Source organism: Myotis myotis, unplaced genomic scaffold (genome assembly GCF_014108235.1).
Source record: "Myotis myotis isolate mMyoMyo1 unplaced genomic scaffold, mMyoMyo1.p scaffold_m19_p_1, whole genome shotgun sequence".
NCBI classification, from domain to species: domain Eukaryota; kingdom Metazoa; phylum Chordata; class Mammalia; order Chiroptera; family Vespertilionidae; genus Myotis; species Myotis myotis.
This window is the reverse complement of record NW_023416313.1, coordinates 43,422,754-43,450,705: the sequence shown is the minus strand read 5'-3', so window position 1 is coordinate 43,450,705 and position 27,952 is coordinate 43,422,754. Positions and strand designations below refer to the sequence as shown.

At 38.1% G+C, this 27,952-nt stretch overlaps 1 protein-coding gene across 6 annotated transcripts in view; it reads right to left on the bottom strand.

Annotated features, from left to right (window-relative positions):
• Nucleotides 1-15,674: 15,674 nt before the first annotated feature.
• Nucleotides 15,675-27,952, bottom strand: part of YTHDC1 (YTH domain containing 1) — a 32,687-nt gene continuing 20,409 nt past the window's right edge. For 4 of the 6 annotated variants that reach the window (XM_036335518.1, XM_036335527.1, XM_036335534.1 and 1 more), the window contains 8 exons: nt 26,186-26,270; nt 25,043-25,209; nt 22,455-22,537; nt 21,210-21,246; nt 21,074-21,137; nt 20,901-20,963; nt 19,395-19,529; nt 15,675-16,671 (listed from right to left, as the gene is read on the bottom strand). In XM_036335518.1, the coding sequence (XP_036191411.1) occupies nt 16,447-16,671; nt 19,395-19,529; nt 20,901-20,963; nt 21,074-21,137; nt 21,210-21,246; nt 22,455-22,537; nt 25,043-25,209; nt 26,186-26,270 (859 nt within the window). In that variant the 3' untranslated portion in view covers nt 15,675-16,446. The remainder of the gene's footprint in view (nt 16,672-19,394; nt 19,530-20,900; nt 20,964-21,073; nt 21,138-21,209; nt 21,247-22,454; nt 22,538-25,042; nt 25,210-26,185; nt 26,271-27,952) is intronic. The other 2 variants (XM_036335531.1, XM_036335525.1) reach the window with 1 other exon arrangement.

The following is a 27,952-nucleotide window of genomic DNA, read 5'->3' as shown; positions in this document are numbered from 1 at the left end:
AAACTTCCCCTACCTGGTGAAAGAAATAGACTTACAAGTCCAGGAAGTGCAGAGAACCCCAAACAAAAGGAATCCAAAGAGGACCACACCAAGACACATCAGAATTAAAATGCCAAGAGCAAAAGACAAAGAGAGAATCTTAAAAGCAGCAAGAGAAAGACAGTCAATTACCTAAAAGGGAGTACCTATTTGACTGTCAGCTGATTTCTCAACAGAAACTATGCAGGCCAGAAGGGAGTGGCAAGAAATATTCAAAGTGATGAATACCAAGAACCTACAACCAAGATTACTTTATCCAGCAAAGCTATCATTCAGAATTGAAGGTCAGATAAAGAGCTTCACAGATAAGGAAAGCTAAAGGAGTTCATCACCACCAAACCAGTATTATATGAAATGCTGAAAGGTATCCTTTAAGAAGAGGAAGAAGAAGAAAAAGATAAAGATACAAATTATGAACAACAAATACACATCTATCAACAAGTGGATCTAAAAATCAAGTGAATACATAATCTGATGAACAGAATGAACTGGTGAATATAATAGAATCAGGGGCATAGAAAGGGAGTGGACTGATTATTCTTGGGGGGAAAGGGGTGAGGGGGATGCAGGAAGAGACTGGACAAAAATCGTGCACCTATGGATGAGGACAGTGGGCGGGGGGAGTGAGGGCAGAGGGTGGGGTGGGAACCCGATTGAGGGGAGCTATGGGGGGAAAAAAGAGGAACAACTGTAATAACCTGAACAATAAAGATTTAATTAAAAAAATAAAATAAAATAAAAATCAAGGATTTAAAAAAAAAACACCCTGTATTAATATGAATTTAGCCATCTCTCACCTTTTGCCCCCCCAGTTCCTCCAATTATGAAAGCCACCATTTAGTTACCAGTAGTATGGTTACTATTTGAAGCATCTACATGTATTTTAGATGGCAAGTTAGAGAAGTTGAGAAAAAAACCATATAATTTCAGGTACAATGAACTTATATGTCACCTTCTACACTAAAGAATGTAAAGTAGCTGTTTCACTTTTTGAACTTAGTATTGCTCTGTTTCTTTTTTGTTTTTAAATTTCAAAAGAGGCCACAGCTCTATAACACTTGGCATTCAAATGTTCTTATTAGAAAATGTCAGCAACCTCAGTTTTCTACCACATGGATAGGAGACTTGGTTTAATCAGGCCTTTTGCAGCTTGGAAGACAGAAGAAGATGAAATGAATGCCTTTCCATTCTGTTCAGTACGCTGCTCTCTTATTGTCAATGTTGTAACACTGGGTTTAGTCTCTCCATGGGGCAAACAAACTGGCCTTACAGCTTATCAAAACGGGACGCAGGGTAGCACGAAGAAGCATGAGATCCCAGGCAGCATGAGGCGGTAACTCACGGAAAGAAGAGGCCTCTCCCCTCTTTGCAAAGGTCATGGACACTCCAAAAGTGAGGGAAGAAATAGTAAGTAAGCATAGAAACATCCCTATCCCTCTGAGAATGAAAGCAAAGCAAAAATACGTATCCAAAGATGACATTTTTACTTTAAAAATACCAGAGTTCCCAAAAATACATGTTAGGAATTTACAGAAGGATGAGGAAATAGAAAACATTTCACTAGTTAGAATTTTCTATTTAACATCTAAAGGGGTAGCACTTACAGCATTACAAACTTACAATGCTCCATTAGGGTGAGTATGATTACAGAATTTCAATTTTTTTAAGTCTACTTATGATTGATATAAAAGGTCCATCCCCATTAAAATAGCTAAAAATCTGTTCAATATAAAAGAATAAAGTAAGATCATCTCAAAGCAGAGTTTATAGACTTAAAAAGTTTTGGTTGAAATCAAAGAGCTAAGTCAGACTTCACACTGCTCATGGTCAATGGCATGTCTTTTTTTTTTTTTTTTTTTGAGAGATAGAGATATTTATTGTTCCACTTTTTTACATATCGATTGGCTCATTCTTGTATGTACCCTGACTGGGTATTGAATCCTCAGTTTTTGTGTATCAGGACGATGCTCTAACCAACTGAGCTACCTAGCCAGGTCCATCATTCTGCCTATTGTAATTACTAATGCTATTCATAATTAACAATATCATTCACAAGGGTTTAGACATGCTTTGGCCTGTTCTAGGGTTTGGTTTAATCTGGAAGCCTCAATGCCTTGGAATAAATACATCTGTACATTACCTTTGTTTTATAGATATTCTATGAATAACTTTTCTCCAAGAATTTATTTAATAAAATAGTAAAATAATCATCATGAATAATTAGATTATATTTAGTTATGTTCAAAATATGTCCATACAGTTTTTAAAAGCTTGTTTGAATTGATTAATTTGAAACAAATTTCTAGCCTATGGATATAAGATTGATAATGCTCAAAAGTAGTTAATATGAGTAAACATACACAGAAAATATAAAAAGGAAAAAGGAAAAAGACTACACCAGCCTCACAGAAAATGTTAAAGGGAGTTCTTCAAGCTGAAATGGAAGGATGTTAATTAATTATGAATTAATGTCCATGTAGAATGCAATGTTTATTAAAGAAGAAATAAGACAGCTCTGGCCTGGTAGCTCAGTTGGTTAGAGCATCATCCTGATACGCCAAGGTTGTGGATTTAATCCCTGATCAGGGCACATACAGGAAGCAACCAATGAATGTATAAGTGGGACAACAAATCGATGTTTCTCTCCCTCTCTTCACATCCTTTCTCTCTCTATAATCGATAGCTTTTTAAAAAAAGAATATATAAGACATATTTTGTTTTCTTCTATTTTAAGTATATTCTATAGTATTCTTAAATATTCTTTAATATATATGTTCTTAAAATGCAACAGTGTTGCGGTAGTAATAAGGAAGGGTGAAGTCTTTAAAGGAATGTTTCTCCCTGCCACTGCTGCCTTGCAGTCACTCCAGAGTTCTCTGTTGATGAAGCTTAACATTCATCCAGCTGGCAAAGAAGAGATATTTATAGGATCCAGATTTAATATCACAAAGCTAAATTTGAAAACTGGTACAGCAGAAAACAATATTTCAAATTTCTTATTTGTTAGCATCCCAAAGGTTTTTGTACCTTTGGAAACTGCACCAGGTAAAATAAATGTATTTATTTCTTTGTATATGTTTTATTGATTTCAGAGAGGAAAGGAGAGGGAAAGAGAGATAGAAACATTAATGATGAGAGAATCATTGATAGGCTGCTCCCCCTACTGGGGTTGAACCTGCAATTACAGAATGTGCCCTGACTGGTGACCTCCTGGTTCATAGGTCCATGCTCAACCACTGAGCCATGCCAGCCAGGCTGCACCAGATAAAATTTAGGTGAATAAAAGGCATATTGTTTTTTTTTTTAATGAAGTTTCAGAAAGTGGGGATTTAAACAGGTCCTAACAGGGGTGAGCTTAGAGATGGCCACTTGGTTTGTAGTCCCATTGGTTGCTAAATAATCAGAATAGCCATACTGGCAGGCTAGAATCTTGGTTTCAGTGTTAGCTAGCCCAGTCTTGGTTACAGCAATCCATTTTGTTGGGCTGATGTGTAGCTTTCATCTCTACACCCATTGCCAAGCTGTTCAAACACTCATCAAACCAGCACTAGAATGACCAGTTATTTGGTACCTCTTCTACAGTGTGTATTAATTTTATCAACCCAAAATTATATGGAAATGCATTTCATTGACTTAATTGGCAAATCTCTAATTACTAATTCAGGCCATCTTTATGTATTTTTGTCCATTTAGAATGTGTTGTTGTTTCGTGTACAGTGCTCATTTTCTACTGTGGTGTTCTTCTACTGACTCTTCTTTGGTGTAGAGAAGTTACAAAGGACAAATTTGTTATTTGTAGAAAATCTAGAATCCTTGAGTCAGAGTGACTTGCAGAAAAACAAGATCAATAAAACTGGTAAAAATTAATGAGGAATCCTAGGTCAGAGAAGATGAGCTTTGAAGCTGGGTTGATCAGTCATCATGAGGACATGCAGGTTGCAAGAGAGAATGGAATGAAATAAAAGTTGAGGCAAACACATTGAATCAGATCCCAAATAGTGCAATAAAGGTCAGAAAAACAATTAGAAACAAGAGAGCTTTAGAAATACAGAAAATGATTAGGAGAGCTCTAATGCAAGGCATTAGCAAATAACATATTTTAATCAGTTTACTGTAAATTCTAGAGCCTTAGGTCTAGAAGGCTCTGTCAGTCAAGGTTCAGTCAGGAAAATAGAAAATTCACTAATTCTCTCTATAGCTGATCTTGTTCATTCTTCTACTTACCCATTCAGTTCCATTTTATTTCATATAATCAATTATATATCATATAATGAATATATTTCTCTTTTTTTGCAAGAAGGAGAAAAAACTTTATAAATATAAAAAAATGATCAATATCTATAATAATGAAAGCATAATATGCTAATTAAACCAGACATCTGAACGACCTTTCAGACATTCTAGATGAAGCCACCGCAGCAGGGGCTGAGGCAGAGTGGTTAGGGGTGATCAGGCAGGCAGATGATTGGTTAGGGGCAATCAGGCAGGCAGGCAGAGTGGTTAGGGATGATCAGGCAGGTAGACAAGCAGTTAGGGGTGATCAGGCTGGCAGGCAGAGGCAGTTAGGGGTGTTGAGGCAGGCAGGCTAGCAATTGGAGTGATCAGGCAGGCAGAGGAGTTAGGGGCATTGAGGAAGGCAGGCGAGCGGTTGGGACAATCAGGCAGGCAGGCAAAGTGGTTAGAGATAATCAGGCAGGCAGGCAAGCAGTTAGGGGCAATGAGGCAAGCAGGCAGAGTGGTTAGGGGTGATAAGACAGGCAGGCAGGCAAGCAGTTAGGAGCCAGCAATCCCAGATTGTGAGAGGGTGCAGGCAAGATTGAGGGACCTCCCCTCCATATATGAATTTTGTGCACTGGGCCTCTAGTCTATCTATATAAAATATAAGCAACTGTCTGATCAGCCGACTGGCCAACCAGTCAGTAGCTATGATGTGCAATGAGCACCAGGGGGCGGATGCTCCAACCTGTAGCTATGACATGCCCTGACCACCAGGGGCAGACACTCAATGCAGGAGTTGTCAAGCTGTGACTTGGCAACTGCCATTTTGGGGTGACACACCTGGAACCAGAGAGGAGGGAGCCCAATTCTCTCTACTAAGAGGACCTAGAAGCAATGATCTCCCAGTAGCAATGAGCACACCTAGTATATAGATCTCAGTTTCTAGATACTATTCCTAAAAAAGGGACAATGTCTTTTTGGACAAATGATTGAGTTTAGTCCTCGGGTAAGAAAAGTACAAGATGGCTTCAGAAAATAAAGTACACAGAATTATGAAAAACAGGTTAAAAGGATATGGGGGACAACTACAGGAAGTCCCAATGAGTCAAATATGGAATGATTTCAGCAACAAAATTAATAATAATAGTTATGGACTATTAAAGAATAAATTTTTTAAATCCATAAATCTATAGTGATAAAAATAAAAATGAATAGAGAAAAGGGGATGTTTTCCCTTATGGTAGTCTTTCAATTAATAATTATAGAAGAAATTATTAATATAGAAATTACCATTAGACAAACACCATCATAATATTTGTTTCATGTAAGAATTATCTATCAAGGAAAACTAAAATTAGAGAGCAAAAGGCATGATGATGAACAGTATTTACAATATCAAAGTATCTCCTCACAAGATAATTTCAAAAGGAAAAATCATAACTTTACAGTGCAGAGCATTGCAGACATCATCTTAATCAAGTGATCAAAGTTAACATCACCACTAATAAGATAAAGTAACATCATATGCTTCCTGAAAATGATGTACTGAGAAAAGCACATACTCCCGTGGTATTCTTGCCAAAAATGCATAATTTGAATCTACTAGAGGCCCGGTGCACAAAAATTTGTGCACTCGGGGAGGAGGGGGGTCCCTCAGCCCGGCCTGTGCCCTCTCGCAGTCTGGGACCCCTCAGGAGATAATGACCTGCTGGCTTAGGCCTGCTCCCGGGTGGCAGAGAGCAGGCCCAATCCCTAGGTGCAGCCCCTGGTTGGGCTCAGAGCAGGGCCGAGTGGGGAATTGGGGCGCCGCCCCCCATCATGCACAGAGCAGGGCAGATTGGGAGGTTGTGATGCCACCCTCAGTCACACTCAGGGTGGGCCAATTGGGGGGTTGGGGCACCATCCCCTGTCACACTCAAGGCAGGGTCGATGGGGAGGTTGCGGCGCCACCCCCCGTCACACACAGAGCAGGGCCCATCAGGGGGTTGGGGCACCACCACTCTCACACGCAGGGCAGGGCCGATGGGGAGGTTATGGCTCTACCCCATCACACACAGAGCAGGGCCCGTGGGGGAGAGGGGGTTGGGGAGCTCCCCCCTATCAGGTACAGAGCAGGGCTACTCAGGGGGTTGGGGCCCCGCCCCCTGTCACACACAGAGCTGTAGGGCGATCAGGGGGTTTGGGCGCTGACCCTGTCATGCTGATCCCGGTGCCGGGAGGCATATTACCCTTTTACTATATAGGGTAGAGGCCTGGTGCATGGGTGGGGGCCGGCTGGTTTGCCCTGAAGGGTGTCCTGGATCAGGGTGGGGGGTCCCCACTGGGATGCCTGGCCAGTCTGGGTGAGGGGCTGAGGGCCGTTTTCAGGCTGGGAGTGACTGAAGTTCCCAAACGCTCCTTTTTTCCTTTTTTTTCTTTTTTTTATTCTGGGCCAGCTTTACCTTGAGGCTTGGCTCCAGCTCTTAGGCCTCCCTCAGGTGCTGAAAGTAGGTTTCTGGCCTTTGCTTACAATGTTGCGAATCTGCTGGCTGAAGTCCGGCGGTATTTGTTACAATGTTTTTTAAACTGCCCGCTCAGAGGCCTGCAGCCGCAGGCGGGGAGCGTTGGTTTCCTCCAACGATCCTCCGTCACTGAGGCAAACAAGCCTCATGTTAGTTTCAAGCTGCCTGGCTGCCAGCCGCCATCTTGGCTGACAGTTAATTTGCATATCTCACTGATTAGCCAATGAAAAGGGTAGCGGTCGTACGCCAATTACCATGTTTCTCTTTTATTAGTGTAGATATATATAAAAGCCAAAGCAACCGTTAAAACCCAAATGACCAGAAGTTGGACATCCCCTGAGGGGTCCCAGATTGCGAGAGGGCACAGTTGCTATGATGCGCACTGACCACCAGGGGGTAGACGCTCAATGCAGGAACTGCCCCCCACAGGGGGAGTGCACTCCCACAGGGGGAGTGCGGCTCAGCCAGAAGCCGGGCTCCTACCAAGCCGCTGTGGCAGGAGCAGCAGGCTAGGATGTGCACAAGCAGTGTGGCACCCAGCCCTGGCTCAGGCTTCTCCCTGGCCGCCTGCCAATTGGCACACTGCTACATCCCCCAAGGGGTCCCAGATTGTGAGAGGGCACAGGCCAGGCTGAGCGACCCCCCTCCCCCATGCATGAATTCGTGCACTGGGCCTCTAGTTTAATCATAAGAAAACATCATGAAAACCTAAATTAAGAGTTATTATACAAAATAACTAGCTAGTAATTCATCAAAATTGTCAAAATTAAGACCCCCCCCCCTCAAAAAAAGACCAAGGCATTATCCCAGATTAAAAGAGACTAAAGAGATATGACAATGAAATGCAACATATGATTGTGGCTTGGAACCTGATGCAGAAAAAGGTTAGTGAGAGAACAGAAAAGCCTGACCTAGGGTCATGCTGTGGGCCCTGCACCTTACCTATACCCACATTAAGAGTCCTTTTCTAAAGAAACTGAAATAGTCTGGGCTGAAATAAAGTAACTAGAATGATGTAACATCCAAGTAAAGTCTTTCTCATTCTGACATTTATGGGTCACCTTAGTTAATGTCCAGTAATACATATTCAGCATAAAACTCAAATCCAGCCAAACTCAAAGTCCTTTACAGGTACAAAGACATTCCATGAGTCATTCAATTGCTTCATTTTTAAATATAAACATCCAACAAGAGATGAGCACACATTTGGGAAAAGCTAATAAAATGGCAGAGTAAGGCCAAAATAAATACACACACAGGTCAGAATAAACAGGCATAATGAACAAGATAATTTTTAAAAAGAACAAGTTTAATCTTATTAGCAACCTCAGAGGTAGTGAAAAATATGTCATCCACAAAAAGAATAATATACTGCAAAATGCAACAAGAGACTAAAGGGAGGGATCTTGTCTATTTCACAACTATTATACTCCATCTTAAAACCATTGTTTGCTCTACTTTTTGCTGTGGCAAGGAGCTTTACACAATTATGTGAGAGCAGACCTCTCACCTTCTGCACTAAGCCTTCTTTGACATCACTGTGTGAAACTGCTGAAGGAACACACCTCAGGTGGTCATTTGTAGGTCTATACCAGTGACGGCGAACCTTTTGAGCTCGGCATGTCAGCATTTTGAAAAACCCTAACTTAACTCTGATGCCGTGTCACATATAGAAATTTTTTGATATTTGCAACCATAGTAAAACAAAGACATATTTTTTATATTTATTTTATATACTTAAATGCCATTTAACAAAGAAAAATCAAACAAAAAATGAGTTCGCGTGTCACCTCTGACACACATGTCATAGGTTCGCCATCACTGATCTATACTATACCACACAGCATCTTCCTGGGACCCAGTGGGCTTAATTCCAGTGATGTCACAATGATGATTAGCTTGTAACATAATTTACTTTCCTCTCTTCCTGTTTCACCCTTCCTTGACCCCTACTCCTATACCCTATGCTTTTTCAAAATAAACTATTGCATTCTGGTTCTTTTTCAGGCTCTGCTTTCTGAGGAGAACACAGACCAATACAGTTTGTACCACAACTGCTTCTGATTAATACACCTACAAGATGAGACTTGGATAATTCATTGATAACTGGCAATAACGATATCATCACTGATAAGATGTGCAATAATGATAACTCCTAGAACTCCTAAAATCACAATTTAGAAGATTCACACAGGGGAGCGAGGAATTGGGGTGAGTTACACAGGAATGTAAAGTATTGACTTATGGACAGTATGGGGTAGAATGGTAATTATGTAGTTTATAGAGTGAAAGGGCTCTATTAACAGTCTTAGAACATTATTTAAAATGGCTCCAGGGCAGGGGGAAAAAAAGGACACATATGTAATACCCTTTGTAATACTTTAAGCAATAATAAATAAATAAATAAATTAATTAATTAATTAATTAAATAAATAAATAAAAAATAAAATAAAATGGCTCCATTTAGAGAAATATCAAACCAAAATATGCTGTGAAAGTAAAAAATATTTGGCAGTGTTTAAAGAGACTTTTCTTCTGCAGCAACAGCATACCAGCTTTAGAATTTAATTGCAAAGACAGCAGAGCTACAAAGGAAACTCAATTCACAGCCTCATCAGGCCTCATATATCATAGTCAGTGCCCCGGTAGAAAACAAATGAGATCCTGACACAGGGTCAGGGTGTCGGGGAGAACAAGCCTGAAAATCTTGAATCACCAGGTTCTTGTGGGTTCTGCTTCTGTGGAGGTAGTGGAAACACTTCTATTAATGGTCACAGGAAGGTTTCCACTGAACTTAAAGCTGTGACTACTTCCACATGGTCATTCTGGACTCCTCACATCAGTGGGACAGTGGACAAAGAAATGCAAATGCAATTATCAGTGGGGATTATTGACCCTGACTACATTAAGGACACAATGACATGCTAGGAAAGGAAGGGACTTATCCAAGACCTGGAGATGCAGCGGGGTGCCTAAAACCCAGAGGGGTGGTTAACTCAGTGCCCAATGATAACTCTGAGCGTGCACTTGCTGCAACCATGACTCAAGAAGCATAAGAGACCTTAGGAATAAAGGCTCACGTCATCCCAACAGACTAGCAATTTAGAACATACCAATAGCTGGCCCTGAGAGGGAAATATGGAATTTGTAATAGGGGAAGATGATAAATACTATTCTCTCAGGATGACTTGCAGTACAGGGATAAAAGCCTGTTTTACTAACTCTTCCTTGTAAATGTTGAATTTGGCTATTATATTGAACTCTGATTGGATTTAAGTGAGGGTATCAAAAAATGAGAGCATTTCAAAGGTGGATTACATTGATCACTTTTTTTGCCCTAACTCACATCTTCACTCCTCGCTCTCCACTCTTTCAATTTCCTTCAGCCATTGCATTGTCAACTAGCTTCCTTGAGGAGATAGCAAGATACCATGACTTTCCAGCTGCTCTGCACAATCTACTTTCTGCCACTGACTGTCTCTGATGTTACTGTGTGGGACATCTATGAGAAGTTGCATTGATTTTCATTACATGAATACCAATTAGTGCTGTTATCACCATATACAACCCTTGATCAATCTTTACTAATAAAAGGGTAATATGCTAATTAGACGGGATAAACTAGACGTCTTCCAGACGTTATTCTGGACATCCTTCCTGACAAAGTGGGGGACGTGGCCAGCCCGCAAACCACCCGCAGCCCCTTGCCCAAGCCGACCCTGCCCCACAGCAGGGAACCCCACCCCAATTGGGGGCGTGGCTAGCCTGCAAACCCCCAGCAGCCCCTCGCCCAGGCCGGCTCTGCTCCCTAGTGGGGACCCCTACCCAGATCAGGGGCAGGGCTGGCCTGCAAATCCCATGGCCCCTCACCCTTGCCAGCCCTGCCCCCCCAGGAAGACCTCCCACCCCAACCCAGGGCAGGCCACCCAGCACCCACCCGTGCACCATTCTATATAATAAAAGGGTAATATGCAAATTGACCCTAACAGCAGAACAACCAGAACAACTCCTGGGCACACTGATCACCTCTTGGTCCCTTTCCCCAGCCAGCAGGCTCCATTCACCTGATGGCCATCTGTGGCAGGGGCGGGGCTGGTGAGTGGGTGGGAATAGCCAACCTCTTGGTCCCTTCCCACAGCCATCAGGCACCGATCACCCAATGGCGAATAGGGAACCGGGGGTGGGTGGCAGCAGGAGGCGGGACCAGCTGCGGGCAGCTGGGGAAGATGGCCCTGATCCCAGGCCAGGCCTAGGGACTATACCTGTGCATGAATTTCATACACCAGGCCTCTAGTTCTATATAAAAGGCTAATATGCAAATAGATCAAATGGCAGAACAACCAGTCACAATGACAGACACTGACCACCAGGGGACAGACTCTCAACACAGGAGCTGCCCCCTGGTGGTCAGTGCACTCCTACAGGGGAAGCACTGCTCAGTCAGAAGCCAGGCTCACAGCTGGCCAGTGCAGTGGCAGTGGCAGGAGCCTCTCCCGCCTTTGTGGCAGCGCTAAGGATGTCCAACTGCCGGCTGAGACTTGTTCAGTTGGACATCCCTGAGGGCTCCTGGACTGTAAGAGGGCACAGGCCAGGCTGAGGGACACCCCACCCCCACCCTGAGTGCACAAATTTCATGCACCAGGCTTCTAGTAGGAGATAAAAGCCAGTTAAAACATTCTGGTCTCTACCATTATTCAGGAGGACTAATCTGAGGAGTGTTCTATGCACCACTTCAGATATTCCCAACAGGATAGAGACCAATTATCCACAGCAATGACCAGCTTCAAAAACCTGGCCCTGACTTTCCCTCCTTTCTTGTTCACTTTCCTTGTTCCACACTCGTTTCATAGGATTAGTTCCAGAAATAAAATACTAGCATGCAAGCCCTTCTCCGTTTTAGCTGAGGGAAACTAGGCTAAGAGAGATAGCTTTAGAAGATAAAAATTGCTGAAATTAAAATACATAAATCAAAAAGTATGTTGAAACATAACATAAAGGAAATCTCTTGAGTGTATAAAAAAAAAAGGGCAAAAATATAATTGAAATAAATGGAGCACTAATCTAGGAGGTCCAGTTAAGACGAACTGAGTAATAAAAGGAACTGAAGTTGAAGTCTAAAGAGAAGAAAATTATTAATAAAACAATGCAACGAAGTTTTCCAGGGTACAGACAGGTATATGATCTTCGAAAGAAATGGCTAATCGAGAGCCAAACTGGATGAATATTCATTTTTGTGAAACTTCAAAGGAGGATATGTAGATCTGAGAAGGGAAAAAACTGGTTGCCTGAAATAGGAATTGCACCACCCTCAGTCTTGTCACCAGCTGGAGGCTATCAGAGCAATGTCTATATTTGAGGGAAAATATTGATCTAGAATATCACCTTTCTCCAAATTAATTATGTCATAAAAAAAAATTTCAAATATTTTAGGCATCAAATTATTTTTCCTACATCAGGCAGATTAGAATATACTAGGTGTACCAGTTAATAATGCAATTTTTTTCAATAGATGGAGTTACATATATGTTGATATGTGATTTGATATGTAAGCTATTTTGTTGTACTGACAAACTTCAAAACTTCATGTCAAATTTGCTGAAGGTGTTAACATCATAGATATTTTTACACTTAAAAATGTCGAATTTCATGCCCAAAAAAAGAGCATTTGCAGGAAGTTTTAATTCATTACGTTATTTTTAAGAAAAAGTTGTCATAAACTTCGGGAAGCTTATGGTGAACATGCTCCATCTCAAGATACTTGTGAACACTGGTTTGTAAACGCTTTAAAAGTGATGATTTCAGTGTGAAAGACAAAGACGTCCAGGTCAACCAAAAAAGTTTGAAGACCAACAATTACAAGCATTGGATAAAGATGCATGTCAAACTCAAAAACAATTTGCAGAAAGATTAAACATTGCTCAGCAAACAATTTCCAATCGTTTACAAGCTATGGGAAAGATTTTTAAAGGAAAATGGGTGCCACATCAACTGAACAAAAGTCAAATGGAAAACCAAAGTCATCAGTGAAATGTTGCTTCAATGGCACAAAAGAAAGTCTTCTTTGCATCAAATTGTGACTGGTGGTGGTTATTTTGAGAATCCCAAGCTCAAAGTCATGGGTTGATCCAGGTCAACCATCAACATCGACTGCGAGGCCAAATCGCTTCAGAAAGAAGACAATGCTCTGTGTTTGGTGGGATCAGGAAGGTGCAGTGTATTATGAGCTTCTAAAACCAGGTGAAACTGTTAATACTGATTACTACCAACAATAAATAATCCATTTGAACCAAGCTTTCATCGTAAAACGACCAGAATGGGCCAGAAGACACGGCAAAGTAATTTTGCTTCACGATGACGCACCATCACACACTCCAAAACCAGTTAAAGACACGTTAAAAGATCTTGCCTGGGAAGTATTAACCCACCCGCTGTATTCACCAGACCTTGCTCCTTCAGATTACTTGTTCCGATCGATGGCACACGCACTTTCTGAGCAGCACTTCAAAACATACGAAGTGGAAAATTGGATCTCTGAATGGGTTGCCTCAATACAAGTTCTATTGGGACGGTATCCACAAATTACCTGAAAGATGGGGGAAATGTGTAGCTAGCGATGGAAATTACTTTGAATAAAGCACTTTTGATGTTTCTCTTTAAATTATGTTTTCTTTGATTGCAAAATTCACATTATTAACTGGTACACCTAGAACTCAAAAATCTCCCTAACATGCCCCGCAGCGTGGCTCAGTTAAATGTTCTTTCCTTTCTGCCACACTTCGAGATTTAAAATAAATCTTTAGGCTTTATTTTTCAAATAGGTAAATAAAACAACAGAACAGAAACAGACTCATATAGAGAACATTCTGATGTTTGCTAGATGGGAGGGGGTGAAAAAGGTGAAGGGATTAAGCACAAATTGGTAGTTACAGAATAGTCATGGGGGTATAAAGTATTGCATAGGGAATATAGTCAATAATATTCTAATAACTATGTATGGTGTCAGATGGATACAAGATATATTGGGGTAATCAATACATTATATAATGTCTAATCACTGGGGTATATATCTAAAACTAAGATAACATTGTATGTCAACTGTAATTAAAAAACATGCAATGATTAAAAACAAAAATTATTTCAGGCTTCTGAAATGCAGAAAATATTTCCATCCATCTTGTATAAAAATACCATTTTCTACAAAAATCACAATGCATAATTTTATAATCAGAATACAGCTGATTAAAACCTCAAAGGAATAGTGAATGCAAGGGAAAATATTCTAAACTAGAGGCCTGGTGCACGAAATTCATGCACAGGTAGGGTCCCTAGGCCTGGCTGGCGATCAGGCCCGATTGGAGCCTTCTGGCTGCTGGCCGGGGCCTTCCTTCGTTCCGCACTGCCCCCTGGTGGTCAGCACATGTCATAGTGAGTGATCAAACTCCCAAGGGGACACTTTGCATATTAGCCTTTTATATATATAAAAGATTACAGTAAGAACATAGAAGCAAACTGTTTTAAATATCCTTCAAGAGTGAAGTTCCTGGGTTCCCCTGTTCGGACCAGTAAGTACAGACTGTCAAATTGAGCATAATTATAATACTATAAAAACAGAAAAAAAAAGTGGTCAAATACTTAAATATGCCAAGTGTTCAAATATTCAACCCAAGAAAGCCCAAAATTTCAGGTATAACCCAAGAAACTGAAATGCAAAAAAATCTTTCTTAAACTGTTTTATGTGGTTGTTTTTACATGGCTTGCTTCTATTGGGAGGAATTAATGGTTAACTTAAAGTTGTAAATATTAAGAGGGTTACATTTTAAAAGTAGAAAAACATCCATAAATTAGCTCTCTTAAACAAATATTAGGAAAGAAAACCTGAAATAAGCAATCATGTGATCAGAGTAGATCCTAAAATGTTATCTATATATATATAAAAAGCCAGCGACCCTAACGCTGTAATGACCATAAAGAACAGTCGCTATGATGCCCACTGTGGCCAGCAAACTGGCCCAATCAGGGGGTGGGGACAGCCAGCCAACCTTGCGGCCCTCTCCCCCTGCCAGCCCGCCCCTGATCCAACTCTCTCACCCCAATCAAGGGCAGGTCGGCCTGCCAAATGCCTTCCCTCCGGCCAGCCCCGCCCCAAATCAGCCCACCCCAGCATGATAGGCCAACAGCCCCCCAGCCAGCCCCACCCCAATAGGGGGTGGGGCCAGCTGGCCAACCACCTGCAGCTGGCCCTACCCCTGATGGGTTCACACCACCCTAATCAGCCCACAGCCCGTTCCCCCAACCTGCCCTACCCCGATCGCTCCCTTACCCCAATAGGGTGCCGGGCCCGCCAACCTCCTGCAGCCCCTCCCCCTGCCTGGCCCCACCCCAGATCAGCCCCTCTCCCCAATCAGGGGCAGGGCCAGCCGGCCAACCACCCATGGCCCCTCCCCATGGCTGACCCCACTCCCAATTGGTCCCCCAACACCAATTGAGGGCAGGGCCTGCTGGACACTCGCCCGCGGCCCCTTCCCCAAGCTGGCCCAGATCTGATCAGGCTCCAATTGGGGCGGGCTGGCCGGCTAACCTCCCACCATCTCCTCCCGACAGGCCCAGCCCCAATCTGCCCTGACTGGGGCCAAGCCTGCTGGCCGGACCTCACCCATGCATAAATTTGTGCACTGGGCCTCTAGTCAGATAAATGCTTAAAAAAAAAATCAACATAATTCCACTGTGTATCATTAGTTCTTACACTAGAAATAGAAGTAAACTTTTAATGTAATTGGCTCAGGTCAATCATTTCTGGCAAAATATGCAAAAACAGGCAAACAACTTCCTACAATTACTAAACACGAAACATTATTTTATGTCTACCAATGCATAAGAAAACAAACTTTCATCAAGACAAGAAAGAAATACAACAGGTAATTGTCAATCTTTACCAATTTATTTTATACAAAACAGTAGCAATGTAGAATGTGGGAATTATCTTCTGCTGCCACACAAGCAAGTTGTGAACATTCCAAGCCAATGTTTAGTTTGGAGGGGAAGGCTAAACAATAGCATCAACCATGCTACTGAACATAGGAATTTTTTTATTGAAAAAGATTAAAAATTAGATCGAAATGTCTTCATAATATTGCTCTCATCATTGAAGACTGAAGAAAAATAAAAAGTCACTTAAGATTTAAAAAAGTAGGGAAAGGGAGAAACCAAGAGGCTGCTACAACACTGCCATACAGTCAAACCATCATACTTCAATAATTGCATACTTGATAGCAGCATTTTTACTGAACCGTGTGCAACTACATGTAGAAACACATCAAAGCAAAATATCATGGCAGTTATCAAAATCCAAAGGAAAGAAGGCAAACAAAAAAATAACGCTAGGATGAACACAGTATAAGTAGATGAACATTTATGGAGAATAAATCAATATCTACATTTGTGGACTGTTCCATTTTGCCCCCAATAAAAGTGTCAACTCAAATTGTCAACTGTGCATTTTTTGGAGGATTTTGAGTTTTTCCAGTTCTTATTATACTGCATGCTTGGAACAAATAGAGTCATAATAAATCCTTCTACACAATGAACTTTAAGTAGACAGCTGAAAATAAATTTACTACTTGTAAACACACACAAAAAAAAATACAAGATTTTTTTTTATCTTTAAACAATCAGTGCTTCCAAAAGCTCATTATCTTCTGTATCGACCTCTCTCCCCTCGGTCTCTGTCCCGATCACATAATCGTTCTCTTTCTCTTTCTCTATCACGTCCTCTATCTCGCTCTCTGTCTCTTCTGTTATCTCTGGGGCGGTCTCGCTCTCGTTCCCGATCTCTTTCACGGGGTCTACTTCTCCGGCCACTGACAACAGCTTGTGTGCGACGAAGGAAATCATCCACCCTCATATCATAATCATGCTAGAAAAGGTAAAAGAAATTGCTTAGGTATGTCAAAAATTGAATGGAATATCTGAGTCACTATTTTGTAATTATCGTCTTGTAGAAAGAAAGAATCTAGAGAAATGCACTAATGCAGTAATTCACAGAATGTAATTCTGACATTTAAAAACAGGACTCTGAGGTTTTAACTAATTCGATACCTACAACAGATACTATCTCATTAAAAATCATTTCATGCAGTTTCCGAATGTAACTTTAATGTCTTTTCCATCCAATCCTTTTAAATGAGATTTAGGCCAAAGTAATCACCTACTAATGACCATCAACCACATCATGCATACATGCTGACAATAATGCTAAATGTCATCAATGTTTTCCTGTAACAGGTAAACCCTACTGATAATTTCCTCCTCTGATTCTACAAGCTAACTTGAACCAAACTCTAACCTCTTAAAGTGAAATTAGGAATTCTCACAATCCAGATTTCCAACTAAACCACTGTTGATGACAATTTATGAAATTTGATAGAATTTTAAGAAAATATGTACTTCAGGTGATTCTGGAATCTATTCCACACAAAGCTAGTAATATACGAAAGGCTGAGGAGGACAAGATTAACAACCATCTAAGTGAGATGCAAGTGGTCACTGTTAGTAATTCTAAGCTTGACCCCTGCTCTAGCTTTCTACTCTTACTTCTCACCTTTACTTAGTGACTTTTCCAAAGTCAGCATAAATACCCAGCAAATTAAAAAACATAATTCCACCTTACCTTTCATATATGTGAGTATCATATAAACATTAGTCAGCTAGGATTCTTAAACTTATTATTAAAGGTCCTAATAAGAAGTGATTTATAACTGGTATGCCTTAAAACTTGCAATACCTGACTATTTAGTCAGGGGTAATGACCTCTTCTCCCTTAGACTGTCAAATAAAAAAATGTCAACAACAGCCATCCACCATAAGTGCCCTGTCTTGAACCATAAAAATATAGGTCATATAATAGACTTGCATCTTGCCCAGTTGGTGTGCCTCAGTGGTTGAGCCATTAACCAAGAGGTCACCAGTTCGATTCCCAGTCAGGGCACATGCCTGGGTTTCAGGCTTGATCCCCAGTGGGGGCATGCAGGAGGTAGCCCATCGATGTTTCTCCCTCCTTGCTGTTTCTATCCCTCTATCCCTCTCCCTTCCTTTCTCCTAAAATCAATAAAAACACATTTTAAAAAAATATATAAAGTTGCATCTTATTGGTCATGTCAAATAATAAGGTTTTATCTGATGGGTTAATTCTTGGTACCAGAAATCCTTATACACAAGTATAGGCACCTCATTTTTTAAAAAGTCACCTTGGAACAAAAAGGTAATTATTATTATTATTATTACTACTATTTTTTTGTAACGCAATAAAAATTATACCTACTAATATTTTTTTGTCAGGTCAGCAAAAAATATATTTTTTGTTATGCCGCATAATTTTAGTTTATGTGTGCCATGAGATAAAAAAGGTTGAAAAATCTATGGGATAAGGAAATAAATGACAACAGCTGAAAGCATCTCAAAGCCAGGGTAGGGTGGAAACTACTGGGCATATTGACCCTCTCAAATGTACATACTCTTCACTCAAGTGGGAAGAAAAAGGATATTTATTTGGGGAGGTAGGTATTGGTGGGTGAAATTTCAAACTGTATATCCTATTTTAACAAAACACCCTTGTAAGGCTACCAAACTTACATACAGAGAAATTGTGTTAACAAGTGCCAGGAAACAACTTCACTTTTAAAAATAAAAGTACTATCAGGGAAAAAATTGAATACCATTCAATAAACAAAATCAGTCTGATTATGATTAGTATACTAAAAACCCAATAAACTCAAACTAGAGATTGTTTTTCACTTATCCCTTTTTGAAGTGATAAAAAAAGCTTTCATATCAATCATATGAAATTATGAGAACCAGTAACTACTAAAGTACAATTTAGTCCTTCTGTTGCATTTATTAATATGTTTGTTATTTGCTAGCATCAGTCTAAGAATCAAAGATAGACATGAAACAATTCACTTGGTACTAGTTTTAACAAAATTTGATAGGAACAAATGACTAAATGAGATTGGAGATTTATCTATTAGCTAAATATACACCATCTGTCCTATGAAAATTAATTTAGTCAGAATATACAAAAAGCTTAGAAATATCTATTTGCGCCCTAGCTGGTTTGTCTCAGTGGATAAAGCGTTGGCCTGCGAACTGAAGGGTCCCAGGTTCTATTCTGGTCAAGGGTACATGCTCAGTTTGCGGGCTCATTCCCTAGTAGGGGGCATGCAGAAGGCAACCAATCGATGAGTCTCTCTCATCATTGATGTTTCTCTCTTCATCTCCCTTCCTCTTTGAAATCAATAATATATTTTTAAAAATGTCTTATTTGCAATAATATTAATTACACATCTATAATTAAAGGCAGTGGTATAGAAAGAAAATATCCTGGCATACTATATACCCCTAGGAAATTACCTAAGAGTTGTATGTAGGAGTTGCCTTAACTTAAGGAATTTGTGTTTGATCAGAAGAAATAATCTATTTAAATAATCCAAAGGGCTTGGCCACTTTAAAAACAGGTTGTGAATTACTCTAAAACAGTCTGCAGTAAGAATATGAAACACCACTCAATATCGTAGCCTCCATATTTAAATTATTTACAGAATTCTAAGTAGTTCCTTCACTTTTGCTTTCTCGTGCACTTACTACTCGTTTATCTCTGTATCTTGCTTCATGTGGTACTGGATGATGTCCTGAGTAAGGGGGATGAGCTTGAGGAGGTGGAGCATGATGCTGATAGTAAGGATGATGTGGAGGTTGTTCCATTCCAGGATAAGGAGCCTAAAAAAAAAAGCCCACTTCCATAAGCATGTACCAAATATCCTTATAAAAAAAACCACCCACCCCAAACAAATAATTTGATCTACTTTGATGGCATAAAGGTTCTTCAAAATACCCTTTATTTGCTTGTTGAAATTATGTCCGTAATAAACTCTAAACTCTAGTTACACCTTTTAAGATTCAATGTTTATACTTTTATACAATATCCTTTAAATACTAATAAAAATAGTGATCCCTTACATACTATGAGTTGGCACTATCCTAAGCACTTTACACGTCTCATTTAATTCTCATAGCAACCTTATGGGATAGGTACTATTATTCCTATTTTACAAAAGAGGACACTGAGGTACCAACTAATTAGGTAACTTGATTTAGATCACACTGCTAAGGGTGAAGCTGGGGCACAACATGAGGCATTCTGGCTCTAGAATCAGTCATCGTAACAACAATGTAAAAGCCTAGTCTTAAAAACAAACAAACAAAAAAACCAACCTTCAGGAGGTAATGAACTTTTAATAAATTAAGGGCAAATCAAAGGTCACTTTCGTTGTTAGTGCCAAGATGTTATTAAATATTTTTATTTTTTAAAATTTTCATAGAATCTAAAAGAAAGAACCTCGTAATTCATCTGTATGTGGTATCGTTAAGTGTTAATTTTTTTTCTTTTAAAAGGTAAGAAATAAAAAATACTTAAATTTTCAAATTTTTTATATCTTGGGAATTAATACTTCAGCTATCCTCAATACCTTAAAATATACTCTAAGAATAATATTCAGCTTTCTTAAAGGAAAAAAATTAAAAATTAGAAACCGGGTTTAATTAATCTTATTTTGTATGAAAAGCTTACTGAACATGTATTCTGTAAGTTTAGCTTCTCCACAATCCTATGAAACTGACAGTGCTCCATTAAATTTTAAGCCATACAAGGATAGTTATAATGTCCATTTCATTCACCAATGTATACCCAGAGCAAGCACAATGCCTTACAGAGAGGGGGTAATAAATATTAGTTTGATGAGCCAAAGAATGAAGGAATATCTGAGTTTTACACTCAAGAAAAACTAAAAAAGAAATAAAACTTGCCCAAGGTCAGAATTTAGAAGTTAAGATATATGAACCCAGGGAGAGTTTACACCATTAGCCACTACAATAACAAACCATAATCCTTATCAATTAAGTCTGCTATTAACACAAATCAAATCATTTGTTAGTCTTTAGTTTTAAAAACAGCATGCAATTATTTACTACCAAAGATATATATTTTAAGTCTCTTAATTGGTAACTGTTAACAATCATATTCCACATAAGCACTCAAAATATATGAAACTGCAAATAAAGTTAAATAACTTGCAAAAATAGAATACAAACCATTCCTTGCCAAGGAGGTGGTGGTCCCATGTTATGAAATTCCCTCACATAATCATTGTAGGACTAAAATAAAAGATGATAATGTCAATAGCAAATAGAAATCAAACCCAGAACTACAAAATAAATCAGATCCTGATTTTATGTACATTTAATACATGAAGTGAAATGCTTACCCCATTTAAAAACACATCTCGGCGAACTCCTGAAAATCGTCTGTTGGGAATAAGATTTGTGAAACTAAATTCAGGTAATTCATAAACTAGTTCCAAGAATGTAATTCAAAACTAAGCAAGAGTGAACCCAACTTACCTGTCTACTTCCTGGTATCGTGGGTCCTTTAAATACCCTGTTCAAACATCAAGCATTTTAGTAAATCAAATTTATATTTATTATGGCATCATAATTAAACCTTCCTTACCACTCATCTCAATTCTTCCCATGAATACAGTGATACTACTAAGTGATACTATAATTATATTATTCCATTTTTTGGATTTTCTTCTTAGACTGCATGATAATCTAGGAAGTAATAATTTACTGATACCATAGAATTATAAACTGCTAGAAATGTTTTCATTTGGATCTTCTAAATCCACACCCCAATTTCACTAGATAGAAAATTTCTTCATTCTGCACCATAAGAAAGGGCAGAGAAAGTATCTTGAGAACACTGTAATAGAATTTCTTTAAAACAAATGTTTACCTTCTACCTGAATATACAGCATCTTGCTAGATCAACCACAGGATACTTTTAAAAAATGTAAACTTAAAGGGAAGAATAACAAAATTGCAAAAATAAAGATGTATACATTTTAAATGAAAGAACCATGATGATAATATTCTTTCCCACCTTCTTTTCGTATGGACTCAGCAAATTAAAACACAAACATTTTGCGTGGCCATGTTAATGGAGAAAAATTAATTTCACCCTCTATAATATCCCATTTTGGAGAATAAGGTTTATCAAGCCACTAATAATGCTCACTAACAGCAATTCCCAAACTGCTAATCTTTATAAATGTAACACTGTTTAAGATAATATCTTCTCATAAATACAGTTTTTACTTGTTTAAATTCCATTAAGGAAAAGACTTACTTAAAAGCTGGCTTTCAGATTATAAATAAAATATTTCCCATTCCTCTCTAATTACATAAAGTTAAAGATTTTTACTTAGAAAAATGAAGCATAATTTCAGTTTCTAATCAAAGCTATGTCACATGAAATACTAAATATCATAGGGACTAAAAAGCATAAGGAGTATAAGATGGTTTTCCCTAACTACACCTAATCTTGTGCAATAATTATAAATTAGCAATTTCAGGTAATTAACAGATTTATGATCATGAGTCACACTAGAATAGCTTATTCAACCTTAATAAAGGAGAGGATGTTTTACTAGGTAAGGACTATTATTAATTTCCTAAAGTGTAAGTAGTCATGTCCTATTTTTCTCACTTTTAAAACTACACATTACATCAGAAGTTTTTGTGGTGGTGGTGGTGGTGGTGGTTAGAAATTTAAGTCAAATATCTGCAGGATTATAAAATATTAACCTGGTCTCTGGTGAAACTCAGGGGCATAGTCAATCCTTGGTTTCTTTCTGCTGTTATGAATATCATAATCTTCTGGTCGACGCCTACACAAATTAGACATATTAGAAATTAAACCAAAACTGCTGGGAGAAGAAATAGCAAAGTAAGAGTTTCTGACAGAAGTACAGAGGATTGCCCATTTTTTACTTTAACACCCAAATTTGTGATAAACAAATAATCTTAAAATGTCTAAATTTTAATTCCTCATATTACTATAAATCAATCTTTAAATGTATTGCTGGAAGCAGATATTCTCTGCAATCCTCACGCTATGAGGCGGCAGTTGGAAAGAGTACCCTGCTCAAAATACATAAATCACATTTTAGTACTCTAAACAAAAGTGAAAGAACCAACTTCAAACTAAAATAAATATCCAGTTTAACAATCCATACACTTTCCCAAATAAAGTCTCCATTCAGGTGAAAAAGGGGGGAAAAAAAAACCTCTATCATCATTACACAATTGGTAACTTTAAAATCTATATATTTAAACTTACTAACGTCATTTTAGGATAAATCTCAACAAATTAAGAATTTCTTAAATATTTTTCTTCTGCTTTGCACAAAATTATACTTTTTACATCATCATACAGAAAATTTGATACTTATAAAAAGTGACTTTACAGGAAATCTTTGGTAATCTTAATTCTATAAAAAAAAAAGTCTGTATTTAATAACATTTTAAAATTAAAGGAATTTCTTCCAGAGACAATGTCTTAAAATAGAACTGGCAAGTAATGGGGCAGAGTTTTAACAGAGTTCATAAAAGAAGTTCAAAGTGTATGCTTTAGAAGGGGAAATTTTTCTCTGCAGTGTTGCTCTTTACTAAGTCTTTCATAAATCTAAATGGTTAATGTAATACACTTAAACACTTTGTTTTACTTAGCATTTACAAAAGAGCTACACAAAATTTTTAAAAATCCAAGTTTTTTAGGTAATAAATATCTTTTTATCCTTAATGTCTAATAAACTCTATCAAAAACTCTGTCAAATAACCTGGCATCACTAGTTTTCCAGCTATTTCTGTGAATATTAACTGCTTTCATTAACTTTTGCAACATAAGTTCACGTAAACTGTAATTGCAATAACCCCAAGCCCCACCCCCAACAGAATAACACAGTTGTATCTACAATAAATAAGACTAAGAAAATTAAAAGCTGGTTTAAAAAATAAACATACCGCTTTCTTGTAGTTTGGGAAGTGCATTTACGACCGGTATAAAACATGATAGTAACAGTTCATATAGTAGTCCAACTACTGACTTTAAGTTGTAAGCCACATACATATATGGAGGCCCTGGCAGGCTTGAGAGAAGGTGTAGTGGTGTAATAAGTATAGTTTGCAGTCCATTGCAAAACTGAGGTAAAAACTTCAGTTGTATGTACTGTATTGCACTGGAAACCTCTTAGTTTAAAACTTCAAAAGACATCTTGGTGTTCAGTCCTTTTAGGCCAAAAATAAGGGGGCTCTGCCAGGTTTCCTCCTACCTACTTGACAGTGTCCTTTTTAAGCTCAAAGAAATGGGGACTCTTGTTGGATTATCTGTACCTACCACAGGATGTTTCCATCAAAAGGAAACTTAACCAAAGATTTCATCTCATCAACCATACATCCAACAGTCTTTAGCAGAATATTTTAGATTAGCTGTATGCAAATCTATACAGGGGAAGGTGTTGGGTGGAAGGGCTTAAATCAGTCCTTTGCAAGACTTCTCCAATTCTGTAACAAGTTAAACCCCCTTTTCCTGGAAAATGATGTTTAGTTCATAAAGTAGTGATCAATAACCATGGCGATCCTCTAAAAAACACTTTAAGTCCACAGGTACTGCCAGCATCTGGAAAAGTTGTAAACAGACACAGCAACAGCCCTTCTTTTTGGTTTGTTGCCGGGTCTCCCAGGGCCACTTGATCCCCTTTGGAAAGGACCTATTGTTTTCAGAAGCTCAGCAAGATGTATGAATTCACTGGGTACATGTTAGAGAATATCTGGCAATGGGGATAACACATCACGGTGATAAAATTTGAGACAGTCCCAATAATGCTCCTCTTGAATATCAAAATAACTTAAAATATTTTATCCTCTAAAATGAGGCGTCATCTTCTGAAAAAATATTAGTGATCCTTTATAAAAGTCCCATATCTCATAAGGCTTATCCAGAGACACACCTGCAAGAAAAGGCTTTTTACAAAATATTAACATTTTTTGCAAATAAAGACTTCCTCCTTTCTAGCCTGTTCTGAGCAACAAAGGCCTACCTCATTTCAATTTTATACATTGTATTATCAGAATGGTAACTAATCTAAACTGGTCATTACTCTTTAGCAAATAATTTTTTCTGTATAAGGAAAGATCCCCATTTTCCTCTTGAAAAATGACTGAGACCAAGGTGACCATGTGAAATCCTCAATGAAGCCACAAACTAGTCCATGCAGCTTGATTTGAGGATTTTCTCTTTCTTCTTTATCGCAGGACAAACTTGACGAATCACATTCCTCCATCATGTTATTCTGACACATGTGCCTACTATCAGTCCAAAGAACGTTTCTAACCTTCCCACATCCCGGACTGGTTCTCGACGGGATGGACGTCCTCTTGATCGGGGCTGAGAATGCATTCTTCTCTTGTGACGCATTTTATGAATGACCTGATACAAGTCAATACTTTCATCGGGGGGAAATAGAAGACAAAGCTGGGTTCCACATTCGAGTTCAATTTCCTAGAATAGGAAAGTAGTAAGTTACAAGATGAAAATAAAAGAAACTCCAATAAATTTGTATTTTCATGATGTACAAGAACAAAAACAGACTGTTTTGGAGGTTTCCTTCCCAAAGCTGGTGATCACATGGGATTCCAATAAACTTGAGAGGTTTAAATCTTTCAACAGTGTTTCATGTATTTAATAAAGGTAAAACGAAAAAGTGTAACATACCAAGGTCAACATACAAATGCAGTTGTGTAAAACTTTGAGACAATAGCCTTCTGCAAATTATTTCTTTGTATTAATACAAAAATATTAGGACAAACCCAACCATACAACTCAATACAGTGGAGGAAAAACATGTATGTTAGTGTGTGCTAACAACTTTGATAGTTATAAAGTACTAAGTGCCCTTAAATATATTAGATTAACTATGAAGGCATACTAACCAATGGGCTTTTAAAAGTTAAGTTTTATTTTCCAATGATCAACATTTTCACTTATAAGCAATGAAAACTACTTCTGGTTCAAAATTACCTACAGAAACTATGAGGGTCAAAGGTTTGGGTTTATTTTAAATAACTGTACTTTTAATTTCATTAGCAGATTTGAAAATCTCAGTACATGTACTGATCTTTTTATAAAGCTTCCTTCCATTCAGAGAACATAAGCAAAGATGTTAACTGGTATTTCTAAAAGTATACTAGTACAAAGTTCAGAATATCAATAATAACATAATGATAAGCCATTTAAAATCAGGCTAATTCTCTCCAAAAACATTTCCTTGAATTGTATTATGAAAGTACCAAATAAGGCTTCTAACGTTATGGAGATCTTATTAATAAACAAGTCATAACCATAATAATCATAAACCCAAATAAGAACATTATCTCTTAATCCTGCTCCCAAATTCTTACAGAAATGGCTTAGAATGTCCTTCAATCTCAAAGAGGGTTGATTAAATGTATTTTTTAAAGAATCAATTCAAACAAACCTGTCCATCACGTCCAATCTTTACTGGTTTATGTTCATTCCAAGGATTGGTGAGATGAGCTGACTTAGTGAAGGGTAATTCACGCCTAAATACAAAGTAATAGTAATTATATTCTTTTGCAGAATCCTTTAAAGACCTTACACTACGTTCAGTAGTATATGTTACTCATGACTTAAATGTACTAAAAATTAGAGTCACTGAGACTGGCAGAGCTGATTTCCCCAGCAGGAAGAGTCCCTTTAGAGATGCACTCTCTCCACACTCTCCACTTTGAGTGTACTCAAAAACAGCTAAAAAATACTCTTCCAGGGAGAGGTCAATGGGGGGGGGGGGGGGGGAATGGAGACATATGTAATACTTTAAACAATAAAGAAATTAAAAAAAAAAAAAGAATATAGTGCTTAAGAACATGGGCTTGGAAACCAAGACAATTTGGTGTTTGCGTTCCAGCTCTCCCAACTTCTCTAAGCCCAGGTTTCATCATCTTATAAAGAATAATATTACCATCTACTTCATATTTAAGTAGTTTGCAAATGAAAGGACATATAAAATGTTTAGTATATTTCTTGATTCTGTGTCCTCAAAAAAACGGTATTTTTTATTAAATGATTAACAAAGAGCTGAATCTTAATCAGGTAGTTAATACAGAATCAAAATATGCCCTATCCTTGGTTCAGGGCTGCTTTCCCAGATTCAAGTAACCTCCCTCTTTAAATATGGTGATTATTACCCATCATCCATAGAATGACTCTTAATATAAATGTTTACTTACAAATCTATAATTTGCATATATTAATTATGCCACTTATACTATAGTGCAGTATTCTATATAATTTTAAATTCTAACTCTTCTCTGAGCCATAGGGCAAAATGGTCTCACTAACTTAAAAAAGGTATGCTTTATTTTTGTAGTTCTTTATCAATATAGCACAGTGCTGAAAGCAAATACAGTATCTAATGAATGCCTGTTAGTTGTCAAGGAGTAATAAAAAAAATTAACAGCATTTGATACGGTTTTATTTATTCGTGCATAAAATAAGTAATTAAATAAATGCTTTAATTAAAAAACTAGTATATCTACAATGCAAATGAAACTGCTCAGCCAAAGAATATACATAGATAAATAAGGTCAAGAGCTGTTTTCATTCTTACTCTTTTTTTCAATAGCTATCAAATAAATAAATAAGCACACACCATTATTCTATAAAAGATCTGGTACAATAAAGAGAATACAAAAGTTTTATTTTGTTTTTAATGTGATGGTCATATCTCTTCTGGAGAGAAAAATAATCAGAAAACTTCCAGGAAAAAGTAGCACAGGTATAAGCCTAAAAGGCAAATGAGTCAGAAAATGCCTTATGTAGAATGGTAAGGCAGGAAGGATTACGACATTTAAAGCAATGAAAGGGGCTTGCAGCAAAAACAAAATGGAGAAGAAAAAGCATAAACAAATAAGCTGGTTCACTGGACAAGCTATATAACCATTTATTTTAATCTTACATGAATATTCTTAAAGATAAATATTGAATGCTCAAATTTTATATACATTTTGAAACCTTAGAAAAAAAACTGAGATTTACAGGGAAATAGAAGTATATATAAAGTTATAGTGACAAGGTAGCTTGCTCTGTGGTGTGGTGATGTGAATGTATAAGGGAAGTGGGTGGTGAGGGATGAATATGCTCACTAGGTAGTACTGACAGATTAGGATTCTTAGTCTAATATACATCTTACATTACACATCAAGAGTGGTACAACTCATAGAAG